Below are 25,597 nucleotides of genomic sequence, written 5' to 3'. Positions count from 1 at the left end.
ACTTTATAAGCTGTAACAGGTTGGAATCACAGGGAAAATCCTTAGATGGATGGCTTCATGGCAGAAGGCAGAGAGTTGTGATAAATGGTTATTCCTCAAATGGGTTGATGTAAGAAGTGGGGTTCCTCAAGGATCGACCACTGTTGTTTTTGATTTTCATAAATGACATCGATGATGGGATAGAGGGTGTGATGTCTAAATTTGCAGATGATGTAAAGATTGGTAGAGTAGTTAATGATCGCCACCAAGCAGAGCTTTTTCAGAATGACCTAGATAGACTTCAGGGATGGTCCGAAAAATGACAGCTGTACTTTAATCCCGCAAAGTGTAAGCTATTGCACCTGGGGAACAGTAACCCCAAAATAACTTATACATGTGGCGGAGTTGAACTAAAGCCGGTACTGGAGGAACGGAACTTGGGTGTTACGATATGATCAGAAATGAAGTTCTCTGAGCACTGTAGACAGGTTGCAAGGAAGGCCCATGGTGTCTTATCGATGATTTATCAAACAATCACTAGTAGAGATAAGGACATCATAATCCCATTATATAAGGCTATTATTAGACTACACTTGGAATCTGTGTTCAAGTATGGAGACTACACCTAAAGAAAGCCGACCAGGCTAGCCGGGTGGGTAAAGTGCCTGCCTGGCAACCCAAAGGTCGCGTGTTCGATTCCCGCCTTGGGCTTGGATCAAAGTACTGCAAAAACCTTGGGAGGTGCATTATGGTCACAGAAGCCTATGCACCAACAACTACCAAAAAAAAAAAAAAAAAAAACCCTAAAGAAAGACATTGTGTTTCTTGAAAGGGTCCGACAGGTAACTTGCCTGGTGAGATCAGCAAAAGGGCATCCATATGAGGAAAGACTTCAAATATGTCGGTTGCAGAGCTTGGAAACTAGGCACCTTAGAGGAGACTTGATTGAGGTGTTTAAGGCTCTGAGAGGCATAAGCAAAATGAATAAGGATGAAATTTTCACGGTTATAAATGATTCTAGTAGTAATTTCAAGCCATAATTTCAAGTTACAGGGGAAATTTAGACTAGATTGCAGGAAGTTTTATTTTAGTGAGCAAGTTATAAATGACTGGAATAAGTTACCTACATGGGTGGTATAGACTGACAGTTTGGGAAAATTCAAAGGCCAGCTGGATAATTACCCTATGGGAGGAGGGAAACGCTTAGGTTGTCCATTTCCTTTTCTCTTATTTATTAATTATTATTATATATATATATTTTTAAATTTTCTTCTTATTATTATTTTATTCTTATTATTTTTTTTGTTATTTTATTATTATTATTTTTTTTACTTATTTTATTTTATTATTATTTTTTTTACTTATTTTATTTTATTATTATTTTATTATTTTTTTGGTTGATGCGGCATAAGCCATATGCTTCCTTGCACCATGTGGCCATTACTAATACTGTACTAATGTATTCTGTAGGTCAGTTTGCTGTTTGCTGGACAAAAAAAACCTGAGTTTCTTGGAGGGAAAGCTATGCAACCATTGTCTGAAACCAACTAACTGAGCCGCGTTAAAAAAAGCTATAAAAGAGGAGAAAAAAAAGACATTTACAATATGTCCTCTGTTAGTGAGTATGAAGTCCATTTCATCAGTTGTTAATCCATTTGGACTCTTCCATGTCCACTTTCTGTTCAGTCTTTTCTTCAAAAAAGTGTTCATTACTGACATTCCTCAAGATTCTGCCATTTCCACAAGTCTTTCACCTCTTTCATTTCCTTCACCAATTCCAAAATTTCTTATAGTTTCATTTCTGTGCTGTTTTGTCTCTTTCCAACGTTAGCATCGAAGTCTCCCATAATGATGGTGTAGTGAATTTTCTGTTAATCTAGAAGAATCAATTTCAATGTATATGTACTGCTCTTGCCTAACTTGGAAATAAGTGTAGTGCTATTATTGTACTTAAGTATCTTAGTTTAGTATGGTATTTTTCATTTAAATTTAAGCTAAAATCATGTCTCAGACTAGAGCAGCAAAGCAAAGAGCTGAAAGTAGCAGGAGTGCTTGGGAAAAGAACTGCAGAATCATGATTTTATACAATGCAATACTTGTTTATTTGTGAATTTATCTGTTATTATTATATTATCAGGGGTGGCCAACCAGTCGATTGCAGCTTTAGTTCCAGTCGATCACAACGAATTTTAAATATACAGTCATCCCTCGATTTGCACGGTCAGGTATACTACCAAAATTTTATATTGCACAGCGGGTTTCTCTACCAGTGCGTTATTTTATTTATTTATTATTTTTTTTTACGAAGCTTCAAAAATAGGAATGAAGAGCAGATTTTGAAAATTTATTTATTTCATATTTTTTTTTTGCATGATTGAAGATTTCATTGAAGGAGAAACACATTTCACCATAATAATGTAAAATACCACAGAATTCCACCTGTCAGTATTATTGCAAATGCAATAAGATTGAGTTTACACTTTCCGGTATATTGGACTTTTCCGTTACCAGAAAGTGCAAATTGTTTTTTTGTTTTATGGTCGTAACTTCCGGAAATAGCATTAGAGAAATATCACAAAGGCATTCAAAACTGATTCTTATAAGGATATAACCAAACACAGCAATAAACGGTGGTGTGTTTGTCCGGTTATTTTGGAAACAACTTCCTCATTCGGGAATCCTCTTCATCAATTAACCTACGTTAGCTGTTCAGACAGAATATTTTTCTGCTTCGCGCACTGCAAAGTATTTTAATCAGTAAGCATTGCTTTTGCTGATTTAATAACTGGACAGTACTTATATATTAATTTAATACCTTTTGATTTAAAATGAATACTACAAAAAAGAGTAAAACATATCATTTTCATCAAGAGTGGAAACTAGAATACTTTTTTGTAATGGTGAAAGAAAAATGTAGCTGTTTGATTTGCAATGCTTCCGTGGCTATACCCAAAAAAGGAAATTTAGAAAGGCACTTCAACGTACTCCATGGTAATGCCAATCGAATTTTCCCCATAATAGTGACCTTACAAAAAATAAAATAACTTAAATCCAGATTATTCACACAACAAAATTTCTTCGTGACACCATCTAAAGCAGTAACTGTAGCATCATTTAAAGTGAGTCATCTTCTTGCAAAATAATGCAAATCATTTTCTGATGGTCAATTCATCAAAGATGCATTTTTAGAAATAACAGATTCTCTTTTTGAAAATTTTAAGAACAAAACTGAAATTAAAAATGCTCTTCAAGATCTGCAATTATCTCGAAACACTGTGATGCGACACATCGAAAAAATGAATAAAAATGTGAGCAAACAATTGGGTGCTCATATTGCTTATGTGTCTTTTTCTTTACAACTGGATGAATCTACAGATGTCAGTAATACAGCACAGTTGCTCATTTTTATTCATATGGTTTTCAATGATTCTGCCACTAGAGAGAACGAACTAGAAGAAAGAACTAGAGGTCTCGATATCTTTAACGTATTCAAACATTTTATTGAAAAAATTAAATTACCACTATTTAAGCTCTTATGAGTAACAACAGATGGAGCTAAAGCAATGACGGGACATCTCAACAGATTCATCGCATTGTGCCAAAAGGATGATGAATTCCCAGATTTTTTGAGTTACCACTGTATCATCCACCAACAAGCGTTAGCTAGCAAAAGATTAAATACTAAAAGTGTTATGGACATTACTTTCAAAATCGTGAATTTCATCAGGACAATCTCTTCAAAGGAGGCTTTTCAAAATGCAACTGAATGAAAAAGAACCAGATCTGATATTACACACAGATGTGAGGTGGCTGAGTCAGAGTAAGTTTCTACAGAGATTTCTAAATTTGTTGAATGAAATTAAAAAATTTGTTGATCAAAGTGGAGATGATTATCAGCAGCTACAAGATACAGAGTGATTATGTGATCTGGCTTTTTTTGGCAGATTTTACCAGTAAATTAAGTGATCTGAATTTGGAATTACAAGGAAAAAATAAAAATGTGGGTGACATGATTAGTAGTATTTCTGCATATAAATATCAATTTTTGGCAATGGCGAAGGATCTCAAAAAAAAAAAAAAAAAAATTCTACCATTTCGCAAATATGCAAGATCATTTGCAAAAATATCCTGTTTTTGAATTTAATAGTGAGAAATATGTTTCTCAAATTGAGAATGTTGTGGATGATTTTGAAACCAGATTCAGCGATTTTAAAAACAATTGAAGACATTATTCAATATATTTCTTGTCCATTTAATGTCCACTTAGATACAAAACAAATTGCAGAAAAAATCGCTGCAATTTTTCACATGGAGAAAATATTACTTGTAAATAAAATTATTACATTGCAAAACGATATCTTCCTATAAGCCAAATCATCAGAAAAGAGTTTTGGAAATATGTTTGCCGAGAAAAGTACCCAAATGTGAAAAAATGCAGTGAACTTTTAAATTCCTGTTTTGGGTCCACATATCTATGTGAATCGGCCTTTTCGTATTTGAAACAAATAGACAAAGAATTGCTGTGCTCTTACGGACTTGCATACAGAAGATTCTTTACAGTTGGCTTTATCACAGTATATCCATGATTTTGAAAGCTTGGCAGATGACATGAAAACACAAACTTTGCATAAATTAAAATTTTAAATAAGTATGAATTTAAAATAACAATTCTGAATTGTATTGAATTTTAAAATTTATAAACAACATTTTTCCATATGTGTTGATGAACTTTTTTAACCTTGTGCAATGAAATTTTTTGAGATGGTAGATCGCCGCACATTTTGAAGGAAAAAAATAGATCGCATCACAAATTAAGTTGGCCACCCCTGATATATATAATGATTATGTAGCAGAACATGATGCAGCCTATGTGCATTTTTGTTGCAATAAGTGTGAGGAGATAAAATGCAAATTCAGTATTCTGGTGGATGAATATGAGAGATAAAAGTAAAAGGATTAATGCCATCAATAAAATTAAAACGTGGAACACTTCAAGCACTCGGCTCTCAATGTTAGAGTCCGCATTTGTGCAACAGATGATACACCAGCATCCACTAATGCCCAAAGTACTGGTTTCACATGAAGTAGCTATTGTTGGAATAGTTATGGACTAATTTCTACGGAAATAGAAAATATATTATGTAAAAAGAATAAGTGGGATAAGACCAGGGCATGTTTGCTAGGAGCAAATAGTAATGATGTAGAGCTGTATTTTCTTTTAAAGGCACCAAAGCGGCACCTCCGTAGCCAGGTGGGCAGGAGCAGCAGTGCATAGCACATGCTTCTTGATTAGACCGGGGTTCAAGCCCGTGGCCACTGAATACGGAGGATGCGGAAAGGTCAGAGAATGACCACCGCATATCCCTGGAGCAATATGGCCTTAGTTGCTAATGCTCCAAAAAAAAAAAAAAAAAAAGATTATACTGTTGTACATGTTATTACTATTGATGTTAAGCATAGGAGATCTGAGGACTTGATTAACAAGTACAATGCAATATTGAGAGCGTAATCAGTGAGCTATTTCAATAATATCTCGAAAAATTGGGTCAATGGGCTGACATATAGTAGTTGAAGTTTAAAATGCAGAGGTACTGCACATGGGTAACAGTAATCGCAGAGTAACTTATCAACTGTGTGGTACTATGCTCAAGGTAGTGGAAAATAAAAAAGACCAGGAGGTAATTATGCAGTCACATATGAAATTCTCTGAGCAGTACAGACATGCTGCTAGGACAGCTCATGGTGTCAGTGATGTACAGCAACTTTGCTGTATGGATAAGGTGATTATCCCTTTGTACAAGGCCATGGTTAGGCCACATCTAGAGTATTGTATACAGGTCTGGAGGCCTCACTTTTGAAGGATGTAGATCTGCTAGAATGAGTACAGAGAAGAGCAATGAGGTTGACGAGAGGAACAAAGGGGGAGTTGCTGTTACCAAGAAAAGCTTCAGTTCTGCAAATTTCAGTTTATGGAGACTAGGCACTGAGGTGATTAGCATTAGTAGAGGCATATGATGCTGTATAAGCAGGTGTGCAATCTGAGCAAGAGGAAGAATCCCATCAGCATCGAGCTTGCTCAGACCATTCAAGACCTTATACACCTAAATTAGATCACCTTGCAGGTGCCTAGCCTCCAGTCATTGCAAATTGCAAAACTTAAGTTGTCCTTGGTGAGAGCAACCCTTTGTTCCCCCTGCCAATCTCATTGCCCTTCCAGTAGCTCTACATCCTTCCAAAAATGAAGCCTCCAGACCTGTATGCAGTACTTAAGGCATGGCCTGATCATTGCCTTATACCAAGGGATAATCACCTCCTTCTTCTCTGTACCCCTGCTAACAATGGTCTTAGTGAGGTGTTTAAGGCTCTTTGACTGGATTGAGTTAGCTGAATGTGAATGGCATTCTTCCTCATGCTGAGACTACACACATGAGGGGGACATAAATTTAAGTTGAGGAAGGTTAGTTGTAGGATAGATGTGCAGAAGTTCAAGATGCTTGTTCAAACAATCAACCAGCCAGTGTTGTTGATTGTTTGAACATGCTTCCATCTCTTGTTGTGGAAGTGGATTGTTTCAATAAGTTCAAGGAAGAACTGGACAAATTCTTGAAGTGGATAGATGAGTGAAGTGTGCAGTGTGATTTTTTTTTTTTTTTTTTTTTCCCCCCTTATGTTATATATACAGCCACTCCCTGGCTTACGTAATACTTGACTTACAGAAATTCGACTTTACGTACATTTTTGCTGGCCGGTGAAAACTTAAAAAAATTGTGGAAACATATTTTGCATCCCGTAGGAATAAATGGAGGTATCATGAAAATATCGTAATGTGAACCCAATAACACATTGTTTTTTTTTTTTTTTTTGGTAATTTGTTCCAAGACCTCGGAAGTTGAAATTTTTACTATATAACTAATAGGTCATATTTATAATGGAAATTAGTAAAAAATTTCAGAGCTGCAAGGCTCAATAAGAGATTGAGGTAATCTCTTATTTTTTAATAATGGAAATTGCACTGCACTTACATCATTATCATATGTTCTGCTATAAGAATCAATTTTGAACATCTTTGTGATATTTTTCTAAAACACATTTCTGGAGGTCACTACCATAAAACAATAAAAACAATTTCCACTTTCCGGTTTATTGGGCTTTTCTGTTAGTGCATCTAATTATGAACGTGTAGTAAACTCGATCTTATTGCATTTGCAATAATCCTGATAACTGGAATTGTGTAGGTTTTTACGTTATTATGGTGAAATGTGTTTTCCCTTCACTGTAATCTTCAATCATATAAAAAACAAATAAATTTTCAGAATCTCCTCTTCATTCCTGTTTACTTATTCCAATTGTAAAAGGAAAGGGACTGACAGAAAGTGCAAGTGCTGGCAGTGCTAGGAAACGAAACAAAATTGATTTAGAAATTAAGATGATTAATTAAGAAGTACGAAGCAGGACAAAGTTTATCATCTATTGCACGGAATTAGGTCTCGTCGCGTCAACAGACAGTGAATGCTATTTTAAGCGACATATAATTAAAGGATCAATGCATTTAAGATCAACAGTGATCACAAAACAGCATTCAGGTGCTATATTGAAGATGGAAAAGTATTAATAATATGGATGGAAAATCAGATTCAGAAGCATAATTACTCTGACCATTTCAATTACTACTACAAAAGTGTACCACAAAAATCTAGGACTGAATTTTGATATCAAGCAATTGCATTTTCCTCTATTCAACAACATAAGAAATTAATAAACATTAATGTGATACCCATTCTAAATGTTATATAATTCTTATTCAACTTTTATTATTACTTATTACAGATGCTGAAGAAATTAAGAAAGATTTAATTCGATCTCAACAGCTAGTAGCCCTGGCGGGTACCCTCAAAGAGTATGTTACACCTGCAAATATACCTTTACCTCCAGTTCTTTTAGAAATATTTGGTAAGGTAAGTTGTTTTTTTTTTTTTGTTTTTTTTAAAAATTTTATTTGGTAAGATAACATACATTTTTAATAGTATGTTTTTGCTTTTTGATTTATTGTGCAGTTTATCTGGGATATGTGACTGGTATAACTTGGGCCTCTCTTATTCATAAGAATAAGGCACAGTATATCAAAATATATTGTGATATCCTTCATAAAATTAGTGTGTAACTCGCCAGTGATCATGATTCACTGGTGAGTCATGGCAAATTGAGATTGGCTCTGATAAGCTTTAAGTTTGGCTAAAACTTTTTAACATATCAGTATCTTTTGAAGATACTGATATGTTAAAATATATTGCCTTACTCAAAACCTCTTAAAGCAATAGGATATTTTAATATGTGAGTGCCTTCCTGTTTAAATTTAAATAGGAAGGAATTTAAATGGATAGCAGCTTTCTATCACTTTATAATACAGTAAACCCCCGCTATTCGCGGTATCTGTATTCGCGGTCGCTGATTTAATATAAAATGAAACCTGAAAAAATGTGAATTTTAAAGTGCCGTGAACATTTTCCGCCATAAAAAAAACATGGGCGTGGCTAAAATTATCTTTCCCGGTAAAAACAGCGCTCAGTGGGTGGGGGAGAGGGGTGACAAAATCGCGAGCGTGGATGTTTCTCGCTAATCCTTGTTCAGTGCTATCATTTCGTTTGCTTGTCGAAGCAAAGCATTAAAAGCATGTCGTTTGCTTTTAATTTATGTGCTTATAAATTGAATAAATTTATAAATTGATATGCTAACAAAAGTGATAAATCTACCATTTTGCAGTGTAAAACAGACTTTTTCGAGCGTGTTAACGGAAGAAAGTGACTTTATTGTGGACAAGTTCTTTCTAACCCGTTCAAAAATATGGCTATGAATAACAAGGGAAATGTGAAAAGATCAAAGGTGATGACATTAGCGAATAAAATTGAGTTATTAGACAAAATTTCTAATGGTGAAAGTGTCTCCTCAGTGGCAAAACATTATAAAATCAATGAGTCGACGGTACGATCAATCAAAAAAATCGGAAGAAAAAATCCGCCGTAGTGTCCGTGAAAATGCACTAATTGCTTCAAAAATTTGCTCTGTAACTTGTGATGTTAAATTAGAAAAAATGGAAAAAGCTTTAAATCTGTGGATAGAAGACCGAACTCAAAATAAAATTCCGTTAAGTTCACTCATCATTCGTAAAAAGGCAAACTTCTTTATCAACACTTTAGCGAAACTGGTGATAGCACTGGCAGGATAAGCTTTTTTGCTAGCAAAGGTGCTGGTTTGAAAGATTTGTTTGAAATTTCTAATAAATATTACATTTAATATTAAATTGTTTCTTATTTTCATTTCGATGCCATATGCTTGCATTTCACTATGTACTGTCTATGTATATAGTCATATTATGAAGGTACCTATAATACATACATAGACAAAATTTTAGACTAGTTTTTCTTATATATTTCATACTTTGGAATGGAATCCCTTTATTACTATGGGAGCCATAACTCAGTATTCGTGTTTTCGTTATTCGCGGCATTTCTCAGGAACGTAACCCCGCGAATAGCGGGGGTTTACTCTATATGGAAAAGCTTTCCTCTAGGTAGAGCTGCCAAAAATTTGTATCATTAATTATACAATTCTTCACTGTGATTTTTCATAGTGAAGCATTGTATCATTAATGTATCATCACAGTGGAGCATTAATGATTTGTATCATTAATGCTTCACTGAGTTCGCAAATAATATGATATAACACGTTGGTGCATATGCAGTGAAAGTATACCCAAGTAAAATAGCATAGATACCATATGTATCAGTGAAAACTATGTGAAGGGTCTATATCTGTTAGTCCCCTATACAGACTACAGGCAGCTAATACCAAATAGACTCCATTTCCAATGGCATAAATGGACAGGTCACAGGCAAATTGTATCAGTTTAAGCCTATAATCAAACTCTAGCAATCTAGTCTGCACAGAACCGTATAGAGGAAGTTGTTCTTGCTTGCCTCTGCATAAGACAGGCTTATGGATCCTTTTTCAGGGCCAATGCTAGCGCTTGTGGCTCCTCAGACAAAACCTTGTAATGGCCTAATTCATATCATATCTTAACACGCATATACAGTAGACTCAAATTTTCCGGAATAGATGGTAAAAAAGAAATCCCAGATAATTGATTTCCCGGTTAATCCAAAAATACAGAAGTCCCTGACATACGTAAGAGATACATTCTAGGACTTCTTACTTTTTTGAGTTTTTCGTAACTCAGGAATGACTAATAACATATTGCTACTATATTATTATTGACAAATCTGAATTCAGCACGATACTTGATTATTAGTTTAATTTTCTGATCCAAATCAATCGCATTTCTTTTCTTGGTAGATTTACTAGTACCGCTGTCACTTATTCTCTTAGTCGGCACCATGATAATGGTCAAAATGAATTTTCTGTAAAGAACTTTATGGGGTTAAGGTGAAAACTCACTATTATCACCCTGTGTGAGCACATTTCTGGAGGTCACTGCCAAAAAACAATAAAAATAATTTGCACTTTCCACATTATTGGGCTTTTCTGTTCGTGCATCTAATTATAAATGGTAGTAAACTCATCTTATTGCATTTGCCAAAATACCGATAACTGCAGTTCTGTGAATGTTTACGTTATTATGGTGAAATGTGTGTCCCCTTCACTGAAATCTTCAGTCATGTATAAAAAAAAATTAATTGTAAAAATCTTCTCTTCTTTCCTAATTTTTGCTTGTTACTCTGCATCTCACTTGTGCATGTCATGATCGTCGTTATTGATTGCTTATTTTATTTATTTATTTTTTTGTTTTAAATTTTACAATCCTAAAAAAAAAAAAAAAAAAAAAAAATTTATGTAAGTCCGAAGTTGCATAAGTCGAGACTGTATCGAAAAATGTTCAACAATCTACATAAAAAATATGGTGATAGATAAAAAACTTACCATGTACTACTCGCATGTTTAGTACGATGCTTCCCTTTATTTTTTACGGTGTTGATATTAAATCTAATAGCATCCCTTTATTTTTTACAATGTTGCGTATGGTTTGGTCACCAACATTATGAGGGTTCATCATTAAAGATTTGAAACGGATGCACCGGTTTCAAACTTTTGAATAATTTCAAGTTTTTGTTTTAACTGAAAGCGCAACTCCTTTGCGTTTGCCCATAATTTTCCCAATTTCTAAACAAAAAAAAAAAAAAAATTTTTACTATAAAAAAAATTTCGAGATCCCTGAGATAAAATAACGAAACAAAATTTGTCTTTTTGTGGTGCGGCGGAACACAACAATTGATGCGGCGCACTAAAACAAACTAAACATTTGGTCTTTTTTTTTTTTTTTTTTTGAGCGGTGGGTGTGAAGACAGCAGGGGTTGCAAGATAATAGGTACATTAATCTCCCAATGATGACTTATAACGCCGCTTCTTGTCGCTTATTTACAACTTGCAAAACATCTGTTTACACCTATTCTAGTTATTACTTGAATTTTTTTTTTTTTTTTTTTAATTTGGAGTCTTGGAGTGTCCCAGTTAATCGAGAGTCTGCTGTATATATGCAGTGCAGTGCGACACCTATTTTAGATGACACCTGTGGCAAGTGCCTCACTTGCGCACCCCTAGTGCCAGCCCTGTCCTTTTTGTTCTGAGGGCTAATGACTCCCTTATGCGTGAGAGCTGTGACACCGTTTTAAGTATTCATCCAGGTGTTCATGTTTTAGAAATGGACATCATATATCTTTTACTGCTCTTATTCATCTGACAGCCCTAGCCCTATACTGAGTGTACTCAGTCAACAGTGACCATGTGTCAGCTGTTTTTAACTTCTTAAAATTGGTAGACTTCTGCTTGTTAGCACCAACTCTGAATAAAGTTTTTCCAGGCACCACTATATGGTCATGGTAAATTGTCCTCTACTAACTGTGTCAATCAATAAAGTTAAGCTAAATAAAAGCTTGTTTTTTGTTGTTTAACTTTATTTTATTGTTGGACATTGACTAGATATGAGGCGCATGATTCAGACTGGTTTAAAAGAAAGAGGTTGGACTTCAATTAGTTGTAATTCAGCTAATTCTTTGGAAATTCTTTTTATAAAAAAGGAATGTGGCAGATGTTTAAATTTTCAATTATGTGGAGGACACAGTCTTGAAAAATTGAGCCCATAAAATTGGAGGTTTTTCTGTGGGTTGCTGTGTCCTGACAATTTATAGCTAATTTAAGAACCTCTATATTTCAACGAAAAATGAAAGAATTTGAAAATTGCACTTGTATCTGTGTTCAGTTTCATTCAATGAAGTTGCATTGATTCCCTAGTGATAGCAGTTGAGGGTTGGCTGTCAAGGCTACAAAAAAACCTTAACTTTATCTTGAGTCCATTACTCTCACACAATTGGTTACATAACATGGATTGATGTTAGCTCTTTTTACCAATCACTACCATCAACTGGTGTTTTCAATTCTAGCTGCTGATGCATAGTTACGTGAACTTGGTACTCTTGATGGGGGGACATAAATTAAGGAAGGATGGTGTAGAATAGATGTGCAGAAGTTTACCTTCAGCCAGTGGCTGGTTGATTGTTGGAGCAAGATTCCATCTGTGGAAAGTAGGTAGTTTGAATAAGTTCAAAGAAGAACTAGACAAATTATAGGAGGGAGATGGACAGGTGATTTTTTTTTTTTTTTTTTTTTGTGTTAAAGTACAAATACAAGTACATAATTTTGATTTAAGGTAATAATAATTTTAATAATTAGGAATTTTGTTTTATATATGTGCTCTTTGGCAAAGAAAGCATACACAAAAGAAAATTCTAACTTCCAATATCTATATTAATTTTATTTTTTATTATTTATTTTATACTTTATATATATTTTTCCTTTTTGTTTTTTAGATAGTTATCAACACATTTGAAATTTGGGATGGAGAACTGAATACCATAGGAACAGGTCTCTACCTAGGGTGAGGTGGATTTTTTATACACTGTTAATTAATGTTTAAAAATTTTAATAACATGAGTACGTATATAGATCTACTTTTTTTTCTTGTATAGGGCCACAAGGGGGTGCATACATAGTATCTCATCAGATGTAAACTCTCTCTCAACAATCACACCCTATCTAACCTGGTGCACAGAATGGTAGAGTTGGGCTTTATAGCAGTGGAAAAATTTATATAGCATTAGTAGAGGCATATGATGCAAGAAAGCAAGCTTATGCAGCATCAGCAAAAAGAAAAAAAAAACCTCCCATTTCAACCCTCCATTCATTCCAAATGTCTGTCCAGCTCAGCCTTAAATTTATTTAAGCTATCAGCTTCCACAACAAAAGATGGAAGTCTGTTCCACCAATCAACTATCTGCTCGCTAAAGGCAAATTTCCGCACATCTATTCTACAATTATCTTTCCTCATTTTGAAACTGTGCCCCCTCAGGTTCTTAGTCTGAGCAAGAGGAAGAATCCCATCAGCATTCATCTTGCTCAACCCATTCAAGGCCTTATACACCTCAATCAGATCATGTCGTAGGTACCTACTCTCCAGGCACTGCAATTTACAGAACTTAAGCCTTTCTTCGTAAGAGCACCCCTTTGTTCCCCTTACCAATCTTGTTGCCCGTCTTTGTACTCGTTCTAGCAACTCTACATCCTTCCTAAAACGAGTGTGGCCCGACCATTGGATTGTGTAACTGGATAATCACCTCCCTGTCACTGCTAGCAAAATTCCTATATATCATTGAAAAGACTCCATGACCTGCCCTTGCAGCCTGTCTGCACTGCTCAGCAAACTTCATATTTGACTTCACAATTACCACCAGGTCTTTTTCACTTTCCACTTCCCTGAGTGTATTACCACACAGTTGGTATGTTTCTCTTTGGTTATTGATACCCATATGCAGTACTTTGCATTTGTCAATGTTAAACTTCAGTTGCCACTTCTGAGCCCATTTTCCCAACTTATCTAGATCCAGTTGGAGTAGCATACTGTGTTTACTGTCATTAACAACCATACCAGTCTTTGTATCACCTGCAAACTTGAACATTAAACCTGATATACCTTCATCAATATCATTGATAAATACTGAAAACAGCAATGGGCCCAACACCGAACCCTGGGGAACTCCACTAATAACATTTGTCCACAAAGAGCAGTGTCCATTGATTATCACTCTCTGTCGTCTCCCACTCAATCATCCCTTTATCCATTGTAGCAACTTACCCGTAATGTCATACCTCTCCAATTGATACAGCAGTCTTTCACGTACAACAGTATCAAAAGCTTTCCTGAAATCAAGTATATGATATCAAAATTATTTTTGGCATTCAGTTCCTTTATGACCACATCATAGTATCCAATCATATTGGTCAGACAAAACCTCCCTTTAATAAACCCATCCTGTCTCTTAACTATTACTGCAGTCTTGTCTAGATGATCCTGCAATGCTTCTTTAACCAGTGATTCCATTATTTTCCAGGAACACAATTAAACTAACAGGTCTGTAATTACTTGTCACCTTTTGAATCCCATTTGTGAAGTGGTGATAGATTTGCACACCTCCAGTTCATGGGGACCTCCCCTGAGTCCAACGAAGCTCTCATAATTATGGCTATGGGTTTGCTTTCATCCTTTGCTGCCTCTTTTAATATAACTGGATAGATCCTGTCCACCCCAGGTGCCTTATGTTTAACTTCAATTTCTCCTCCCCTTTCTCTCAGTTATTACAAAATCACTTAGCTCCCTGATAGAGTTTGATAAATTTCTATTACTCTCCTCAATGAATAACTCCTCATGTGTGAATGTAGATGCAAAATACTCATTCAGTTTATCAGTTACTTGAGCAGGATCATCAATAGTCGAACCATCTATGTTAAGTGGACCAATCTGATTCATCCCCTCCTTTCCCATAGAGCTTATGAAAAGAACACTTTGCTGTTTTTCTTTGCATCCTTCGCCAAACATTTCTCGTAATCTGCCTTCGCCTGCCTAATCTCCTTTGTGACTTGATTACAGACTCCCCCTCTCCTACTCTCATAGGGTCACCTGATACTTTATATGCATCCCATACATTCTTCTTCACTGCCACAAGCCTCATTAATTCATCTGATATCCATTTAGGCCTAAACCTTGAACAGTATTTCATAGTTGGAATGAAAAGCCTAGTAGCCTCCAAAATTAAGTCCCTGAAGGCTTCCCATTTAAAATTCAACATTGTTAACATCATCAGTTGATCATACTGTACACAATTTAAAAACTGTCTGAGACCTCTGTAGTCACCTATACGAAAGCAAAGCCCTTCCCTTTAGCCTTGATGGTAGTTACATCTTTAAGTAATTCTCACATCAGTACATTGTGATCACTGTCACCTAGTGGTTCCTTTATATGCAAATCTTTAATGCATGAATAATCACCGCTGATAATCAGTTCAAGAGTATTACTCCCTCTGGTTGCCTCTCAAACATGTTGCTGTAGAAAATGGTCATCCAATAAATCCACAAAATCTTGCTAGTGTGCGAGTGAGCAATCCACAAGTTCCAGTCAATATCTGGAAAGTTATAAGACATTCTGATTTACTGGACCACTCTCTACATAATTACTCATACTCATCAGATTCATTAGGCCTATAACACACACCTACTCTCCTACATTTTTCCTTTCCCAGTGCTTATTTCACACCAAACAGACTAAACAGTGCATTGTTCACCAACATCAATTGGATGCACTTCCTTAGATTTTGTGTTTCTTAACTAACAGCATAACCCCTCTACCTTTCCTGTTCTGTCTATCCTTCCTATACACATTGTACTCCCCAAATTCCAATTTTGCACTGCTTATATCTGTGTGACACAGTTGTTGGGATATTGTTGGAATATCTGACTTTGGTGTCTTGACTAGCACTTCCAGCTCATCAAATTTATTAACTATACTCCTAGCATTGGTGTACGTGCACCTGTGTTAGTTACCCTAACACAGCCCGTGTATTTACTTGTTCCACTATGACTCCCAGCAGTCCTGGAAATCTCCATTTCCTTGCTTTTCTGGCTGCTTCTCATTCTAATAAAAGCAGTGCAAGAATCACTTTTGCCTCTGCTTGTGGCCACTGTTAACTTTAAGTCTGTGTATTCCCCCAAGCTAGCAGTTTTCCAACCCATCTAACGCCGACCGGGCTAGCCGAGTGGGTAAAGTACCTGCCCGGCAACCCAAAGGTCGCGGGTTCGATTCCCGCCTCGGGCTTGGATCAAAGTACTGCAAAAACCTTGGGAGGTGCAATATGGCCACAGAAGCCGATGCGCCAATAACTACCAAATCAAAAAAAAAAAAAAACCCATCTAACACTGCCTCAATAGCATCTGCAAATATTCTTTCTTCCTTTCTATTTAAGTACCCCATCCCTTTAGAAGCAGTCTCTCCTATCAACAAGCACAGACCAGGCTGAAAAAAATTCTACCCCTTGAGCCTTGCACAATCTCTCCAGGGCCAAATTGATCAACAAGGCTCTCATCGTATACTCCCTCCTATTGTGTCTGGGCAGAATTGCAGACACTTTCACATTCACCCCTAACTCGTGACTTTTTTTCAACATTGACCTCTACTTGTTAAGTAAATCTGCAGATCTCTTACTCTTAATATCATTAGTTCCAATGTGTACAACATCACCTTTTGTGCCCTTAAAAGATGATATCTGCTCTACATCATCCCGTCTACAACATCATCAACTTTTGCCCCTGGCAGACATACCTGGTCCTGTTCCACCTAACCTTCTTGCGTAGTATATTCTCCCTCTTCCTGACAGTAGAGTCACCAACAATAACTAGTTTCTTTGGGACCAATGCATTCTGCCTTGGAGATTACCTCCGTTTTGCCTGATGCACAGGAGTGAGCTCTGTTTTTGAGCTTGAGCAGCTTGAGAGCTTGATGGGCCCTCATATTAATTTCTTTGAAGGCATTTACCCTACACCTCAAGCTCTCATAGACCCCCATCAGAACACTGAGTTGGTGCCTAATTTCTTGACACTCTAGACACCTAGCACACACAAAGGTATCCTCCTTGGCTAGATCACATCCTGTTTTAGAAAGGTTGGCAAACATTTCACAGTTTGCACATTTTTTGAGACTGTGATGCATTGGAGAATCGCCCCCTTCTTTTTCCCATGAGTCACAGCACTCTTGCTAGACTATGATCTTTGCTTCGCAGCTCTCGTCTGATTTCCCTTTAAATACAATTAAATTAACAATGAATTTTAATAAGATTAATATTATTTTGATTAATTGATAATACTATAAAAGGCTAACAGATTTCTAATACAGTGCCTCTTATTACATTATCTAGTTTTACTTTATACATTAAGCTATCAGTTCAAGATATATATACGTTATGCTATTTCTTATTGAGTACAGTATGGCAGCTTGTTCAACAATATTGGTGTCAATACCAGGAGTCATAACTCCCAAAAATCGCTGGTTAAATTCAAAATAAGAAGCTAACTAATGCTACTAAACCTCTTTAATATCTCTGTAAAACACAATGTAGCTATGTTAATTGATGAAGAATACGGTAAAAATTAAAAATACTTAACCCTTTACAGCCAAAAATCCACCGACTGTTCTCTTCTGCGACCCGAGCGCTCTCTCTCATATAAAGTGACGAATCATGCTCAACAGTCAAAACATCAAATTTTATATTTCCTTGTTTGTGTCACACTCAGGGGAACTAAATTTAAATTAAAAAAAAGGATAGTTGCAGAATAGCTGTACTATTCCATGCCCATCAAGCAGAGAGTAAGTAATTGATTGTTGGAATAAACTTATACTTAGTATTGTGGATGAAATTATTTGCTGAGCTTATGGCCTTACTTGTATGTATCATTTTGCCAATACTAATATGTACTTTTAGTTACAAAGCACTGTCAGTACAACAGTGGTTTGAGGAAAATAGTCATGAACCTGCCATTTTCAGATAAAGCTCAAATCTGTTGTATAACATTATCAACCGCTTTTTTAAAACCTAAATAATAAAATAATTATTACTAGCCATATTTTATATTAACCATTCTAACAGATTATATTTTGCCATCAGAATAAATTACTTAATTTCATCATCATCATGAACTTGGTTCGGCTTAGGTCTGTTAAAACCAGTTCCATTGTAACTCTTGGAGGTGGTCTTGATCTCGCCATCATTGTCTTGGTCGACCAACATCTCTCTTGCCTGTAGGTTTGTAATTAAAGGTTAATTTTGGGATCCGGTCTGGGTTCATTCTTTCTATGTGGCTGATCCATTTTTCCTGATACTGTTTTATGTCATTTACTATGTTAACTACTTTTAATTTCTCGCAGATATCTAAATTTCTTTGGTGGTCTTGTCTTGTAAAGCCTAATAATGGTCTTAAAAACATCATTTGTGCTGCTTCTAGTTTGTGTGCATCTTTCTTATTTATGACCCAAGTCTCACAGCTCTACAGCTGTGAGACTTGTGAGACTTCAAAACTTCTACAAGAGGGCTGGTTTTGAAGTGATGTTGTGCACTTGTAATTTTGTTTCAGTTGTCATTTGTTTTCCAAAGTGGCATTTAATCGTTCCATTCATTTTATTATATTTTTGTAGTTTAGTATGGATGTCTTTCCCTTCATTTGATATTAAATTTCCCAAATAGGTGAAGTCAGATATTTGTTCTATTATTTTATTATCAATAACAATTTTGACTCTATTTTTTTTCCACATAATCCCATTGATTTTGTTTTTGAAGTGGAGATTTTCATCTCTTACTTTTTACTTATTTTATTAAGTTCATTTGCTGCTATCTGTAGTTCATCTTCGATTTTGCAATTATTACTTGATCATCAGCATATAATATAGTTTGGATTTTATTCTTGTTGTTAATTGTTTGTTTCCATTCTTTAAGAATTTTATTGAGGTAGATATTAAATAAATTTGGTGATAGTCCATATCCTTCTTTGACTCCCTTTATTGGTGTTAATTGGGTCTGATAATTGGCCATTAGAATATTTTATACAGACTTTTGAGTTTTTATATAGGCTTTGCATCGCTTTCCGGAGTTGGTTTGGTATATTTTCTTCACATAGAATCTGCCAAAGTTTTTCCCAGTTTACATTGTCATATGCTTTTTCATAATCAATAAACAGCAGAAATATTGGTAGATTGAATTCTCTTCTTTTCTCCAAAATTTGTTGTAGTGAGAAAATGGCATCTATTATGCTTCTTCCTTTTCTGAATCCATATTGTTCTTCTTCTAAAGAATTGTTCACTGTATTTATTAAGTTTATTCTTTAGTATATTAGAGTATAGCTTTGCAGCAGTTGACAGCAGTGTTATCCCTCTGTAGATGTTACGGTTATTTCTGGAGCCTATTTTGTGTAAAGGAATCAAGGAGTAGAATTTTTCTCAGCCTGGTCTATGCTTGTTAACAGGAGAGACTACTTCTACAGGGATGGGATACACTTAAATAGAAAGGGTGCAAGAATATTTGCTGATGCTATCGAGGCAGAGTTAGGTGGGTCGGAAAAATATTCCCTGACAATAGAGTCGGTGACTATTGTCAGGGAAACAGGAAACACATTGTGCAAAAAGAATAGGGGGAACAGGACCAGGATATGTCTGCCAGGGTCAAAGGTTGATAATGATGTTGTACAGCAAATATCATCCGTTAAGGGCACAAAGAGTGATATTGTACCCACTGGTACTAATGATATTAAGAGTAGGAGACCGACAGAATTACTCAACAAGTACAGGTCAATGTTGAAAAAAAGCCAAGAGTTAGGGTTGACTTTGAAAGTGTCTGCAATTCTACCTAGGCACGATAGGAGGGAGTATATGATGAGAGCCTTGTTGATCAATTCGGCCCTGGAGAGATTGTGCAAGGTTCAAGGGGTAGAATTTTTCACAGCCTGGTCTGTGCTTGTTAACAGGAGAGACTGCTTCTACAGGGATCGGATACACTTAAATAGAAAGGACGCAAGAATATTTGCTGATGCTATCGAGGCAGAGTTAGGTAAGTCGGGAAACTGCTAGCTTAGGGGGATACATGGACTAATAGATTAACAGTATCCGCTAGCAGAGGTGAAAGTGATTCTTGCACTGCATTTATTGAAATGCAATTGAGCAGCAGCCTGGAAAGCAAGGCAATGCGGATTTCCAGAACTGCTAGCAGTCATAGTGGAACAAGGAAATACATGGGCTGTGTTAGGATAACTAAGAGTAGAAACAGGTACATGCATACTTGCATGTACACCAATAGTAGGAGTATATTTAATAAATTCGATGAGCTTGAAGTGCTGTGTCATCAAAGGCAGATATTGTTGGGATATCAGAGACATGGTGTCACACAGACATAAGCAGTGCAGAACTGGAATTTGGGGAGTACAATGTGTACAGAAAGGATAGACAGGACAGGAAGGGAGGATGAGGTTATGCTGTTAGTTAAGAAACACATAAAATCTAAGGAAGTGCATCCAATTGATGTGGGTGGACAATGCAATGTTGAGTCTGTTTGGTGTGACATAAGCACTGGGAAAGAAAAATGAGAGTAGGTGTGTGTTATAGGCCTAATGAATCTGATGAACAATTAGTATAATGTACAATTAGTCTAATGAGTATAATGAACAATTGTGCAGAGAAATAGAGTGGGCCAGTAAATTAGAGTGTCTTATAATGGGGAAAATTTTAATTTCCCGGATATTGACTGGAATTTGTGGGTTGGTCACTCACACCAGCAAGGCTTTTGTGGATTTATTGGATAATTGTTTTCTACAGCAGCATGTTCGGGAGGCAACTAGAAGGAGTAATACTCTTGATCTGATTATCAGTAGTGATTCTTCATGCATCAAGAATTTGCAGATAAAGGAACCACTAGGTGGCAGTGATCACAGTGTGCTGAAGTGGGATGTACTCAAAGAGGTAACTACCATCAAGAGTAAAGGGAAGGGTTTTTGTTTTCGTAAAGGTGACTGTGGTGGTCTGAGACAGTGTTTAAATTCTATACGGTGGAACCAACTGATGATGTTACCAACAGCAAATTCAAAATGGGAGGCATTCAAAGAATTAATCTTGGAAGCTACTAGGCTTTTGATACCAACAATGAAATATTGTTTAAGATTTAGGCCTAAATGGATGTTAGATGAACTAATTAGACATGTGACAGAGGAAAAAAATGCATGGGATACATACAAATTGACATGTGACACACAGAAGCCTATGATAGATATAAGCTAGTTTGTAACAAAGTTACAAAGGAGGTTAGGCAGGTGAAGGCAGATTACGAGAAATCTTTGGCAAAGGATGCAAAATAAAACAGCAAAGAGTTCTTTACTTATGTAAACTCTAGAAGGAAGGGGATGAATCAGATTGGTCCACTTGATATCGATGGTTTAACTGTTGATGATCCTGCTCAGGTAGCTAACAAACTAAATGAATATTTTGCATCGAGATTCACACATGAGGAGTTATTCAGGGAGGGGAATGCCACAGGTGTATTCAACTCTAGCAGTAAGCTAGATAATCTTGTAATAACTGAGAGTAAAGTGGAGGAGAAATTGTTGAAGATAAACACAAGAAAGGCACGTGGGGTGGATGGAATCTATCCAGTTATATTAAAGGAAGTAAGCAAACCCTTAGCCATAATTATGAGAGCTTCCCTGGACTCAGGGGAGGTACCCATGGACTGTATATGGGCAGATGTAACCCCCATCCACAAAGGAGGATCAAAGGGAGGCCCAAGCTTACAGACCTGTTAGATTAACTTCTGTTCCAGGGGAATTAATGGAGGCACTGGTTAAAAAAGCATTGCCAGATCATCTAGACAAGACTTCAGTTATAGCTTGGGCTTGTTAAGGGGAAGTCTTGTCTGACTTATTTGATTGGATACTATGATATAGTCACAAAGGAACTGGATGCAAAGAATAAACTTTGATATCATATATTTGGATCTTAGAAAAGCCTTTGATACTGTTGCACATGGAAGACTGCTGCACAAATTGGAGAGTGTGGCATTGGAGGCAAATTGCTGCTATGGATAAAGGGATGGTTGAGTGGGAGAAGACAGAGAGTGGTAATCAATGGCCACTGCTCTTCGTGGACTAATGTTATTAGTGAAGTCCCTCAGGGTTCAGTGTTGGGTCCATTGTTGTTTTCTGTATTTATAAATGATATTGATGATGGTATTTCAGTATATAATTTTGCAGATGATACGAAGGTCAGCAGGGTTGTTAATGAAACTATGCTGCTGCAACAGGATCTAGAAAAGTTGAGCAGGTCGGCTGAGAGGTGGTAACTGAAATCTAATATTTAAAAATGTAAAGTACTACATATGGGAAGCAGTAACCCCAGAGTAATGTATAAACTGTGTGGCACTACACTGATAGTGGTAGAGAATGAAAAGTACCTGTGGGTAATTGTGCAGACAGATATATATGAAGTTTTCTGAGGAGTGCAGATAGTCTGCAAGTGTAGCTCATGGTGTCTTGTCAATGGTATACAGGAATTTTTCTAGCAATGATAAGGGGGTGATTATCCCCTCTATAAGGCAATGGTCAGACCACATCTTGAGTACTGTATACAGGTCTGGAGGCCTCATTTTAAGAAGGATGTAGAGCTGTTGGAACAGTTACAGTGAAGGGCAAAAGTTTAGTGAATGGAACAAATGGTTGCTCTTACAAAGAAAGGCTTATGTTTTGCAAATTACAGTGTCTGGAGACTAGGCACCTGCGAGGTGATCTGATTGAGGTGTATAAAGCCTTGAATGGTTTGAGCATGCTCAATGCTGATGGGATTCTTCCTCTTGCTCAGAATAATCACCTGAGAGGGCATAAATTAAAATTGAGGAAAAACATTTGTAGGATGGACGTGCGGAAGTTTGCCTTTAGCCAGCAGGTGGTTGATTGCTGGAACAAACTTCCATCTGTGGTTGTAGAAGTTGATAGCTTAAATAGATTCAAGGCAGAACTTGACAAACATTTGGAGCGAGTGGATGGGTGAAATAAGGGTTTTTTTTTTTTTTTTTTTTTTTGGCTGATGCTATATAAGCTTGCTTTCTTGCGTCATGTGTCTTTGCTAATGCTAAATTGATTACTATTCCTGTTTCCCAATCTTTGGGTATATGTTGCTTATGCCATATGATGTTAAATAATTTTAGTAGTGCGTTTTTTAGTAAGGTGCCTCCATATTTAAATAGTTCTACATTCAAATTGTCTATGCCTGGGCTTTTTCGGTTTTTTTATTTTTTTTTTGTGATATTAACTCTAGTTCTTCCATTGTTATATTTTCTTTATCTTTGGTTACCACAGATTCATCTTCCAATTCCCTAGTGCCTGGGTTATACCATAGTTTGGAATAGTGCTGCTTCCATTCTGCTTGGGAGATGGAGTTGGTTTTTATTTGATCATTTGTGTCTAGCTGTAATTTCGTAAAATTTTAAAACCTCTTCTCTGTTGGCCCGTGATATCATGTTCTAAAGATTTAACAGATTTATTCCAGTCATCTCGTTGGATTCTTCTGGTTAGTTTTCTGACTTCTTCTCTAAGCTTTTTATATTTTATGTGTAGATGTACGTCTTTAGTTTGTAGGAACAGTTTATAGGTCTTTTTCTTCCCATTGATTGTTTGTTTCAATTCTTCATTCCAAGTTCTTAGCCAGTTTTTATTTATTATAGGTTTATATCCAAGACTTTCTTCACAGCTCCCAGAATTTATTTTTTCATGTTTGACCAGATTTCCTCAACATTATCACTTTCATCTGATTTGAGTTTATCTTTCTATCGACTTTCATACAGGAATTTAGTGCTTTCATCTTCCAACAAATGTATTTTTAATTTCTTAGTAGTTTTTGTTGGTATTTTCTTCTTTTTATTAAGATAATTTCTTTTTATTTTGAAAGTGCTTTCTACTAGGCAGTGATCACTGTCAATTTCACTGCCTCTAAATAGTCTAGTGTCTAATTTTGTTATTTAAATTTTCATTAATGATAATATAATCTGCTATAGACTTTGTTTCTTGCATCCCATGTGAATTTATGGATATTCTTGTGTCTGAAAAAAATATTTGTAATTTTAAGTTTATTAAAAATGCAAGTCTATCAGGCCTTAATTTAACTTAATTACTTAATTTAACTAATTAAAATATAAAAATCAATTGAATTACATTCTTAATTTCTCTAATAATTAACAAACAAATTCTGTATAGTACTTAAGTTTACTCAGATTTCATTATGAAACCTTTTTTTTTTTTTTTCACAGTTCTTATCACACATGGAACTTTTTTTTTTTTTTTTTTTTTCAATCTTTCTGATCTTCCTCTAAGTTGACATCCATGTGACACAGAAGCAGCTTGTTGAGTTACATACCATTCTCAGTTCCTTAAGCTTCATAACTAAATGTTCCTGCAGGAACATTAAGATGAACATTCACTTCTGGAGCATATCCTTGCCTTATGAGCTGGTTTGAATTAAGTTGAGAACAAGAATGATATGCTCGGTCTCATCAGCAAATTCATATGGAATTGAGGTTAATTGTTCTTCAGTCTGGGTTTGGTGAACAGTTTCAATTTCTCATTTACTTTTATTGTTTGCATGATGGACATACTTGTTTTGATATCTAACCTCACTATGTCGATATCTCTAAGGTTATCGACCATTCCTTGCTTCATATTTAAGGAATATTAGGTATTCCTGGTATCACTATTTCAGTCTTTCCTAAAAAGTATTTTCTCAGATTGTTTATGAGAGCAACTTGTACTGTATAAGGCACTAAGTTCTACTACCTTATAGTTAACTTTGGACAATCTCTCTATAATTCTATATGGCCCTTTCACCATGGCATGTGGCTTCTGAGCTGACTTTCTCTTGAGGTGTGAATGGAGAAGCAGCATTTCAACAACCTTGATGGGTTTATGGAATTGCATTCTCTTAATATATTTGTGATGTTTTTCACAAGAGTCCTCACTATACTCTTTTCACTATATTATTAATTTTCAAGAAGTTTCTGCTCAGTTCTATTAATTTTTCATTGGTACTCTTGTAGCCAGTGTTCACAATTAATCAGTAAAACATCTGTTAGCAGAAAGGGTCATGTCCATATAAAATGTAAAAGGGCTTCTCCCTAACACTAGAATGATACCAGATTATGTGCGAACAAAGCATGGTTCAACACAAGATCCCAAATTTTTGTATTAGATTTTATCAACTTGGAGAGGATCTCTTTCAAAAGTTTATTAACTCTTTCCAATGTTCCATTGCCCTCAGAGTGTATTGGGTTATGAAGACCTTCTGAACATTCAAGGCTTCAAAAATTTGTAATAAGAACTCAGAGGTAAAATTTCTGCCTCTTTGTCAAGTTGGTTTCTGGTGTTATATACCTGCACACTATTCCATCCAAAATCAAATATGCTATGATCTCATCCTTTTGGTCTGGAGAGACAAATGCTTTTATTCACCTACAGGACATATTTATTATGACAGCAATGTATTATTACCTCTTGAATGGCCCTAACACATCTATAGCAATGTGTTGAAATGCTCTAATAGGAAATAAAACCAGATTGAAGAGGTGCCTTTCCTCTGAAAGATGCTCCAGTAATACCTTGCTGATATTCTTGCTAATGTTTTCTGAACTCTTACACAACCCACTAAACT

At 35.8% G+C, this 25,597-nt stretch overlaps 1 protein-coding gene across 1 annotated transcript in view; it reads left to right on the top strand.

Moving 5' to 3' along the window:
- LOC150087172 (histone-lysine N-methyltransferase SMYD3-like) overlaps positions 1 to 25,597 on the top strand; it is a 153,407-nt gene that overhangs the window by 61,463 nt on the left and 66,347 nt on the right. The window contains exons 5-6 of the mRNA XM_090371866.1: positions 7,807 to 7,934; positions 12,858 to 12,925. Coding sequence (XP_090227992.1) covers positions 7,807 to 7,934; positions 12,858 to 12,925 — 196 coding nt within the window. The remainder of the gene's footprint in view (positions 1 to 7,806; positions 7,935 to 12,857; positions 12,926 to 25,597) is intronic.

Source organism: Mastigoproctus giganteus, chromosome 4, assembly GCF_048544385.1.
Source record: "Mastigoproctus giganteus isolate SK-2022 chromosome 4, ASM4854438v1, whole genome shotgun sequence".
NCBI classification, from domain to species: Eukaryota; Metazoa; Arthropoda; class Arachnida; order Uropygi; family Thelyphonidae; genus Mastigoproctus; species Mastigoproctus giganteus.
The sequence above is the reverse complement of the archived record's forward strand: the minus strand, read 5'-3'. Positions and strand labels throughout refer to the sequence as shown.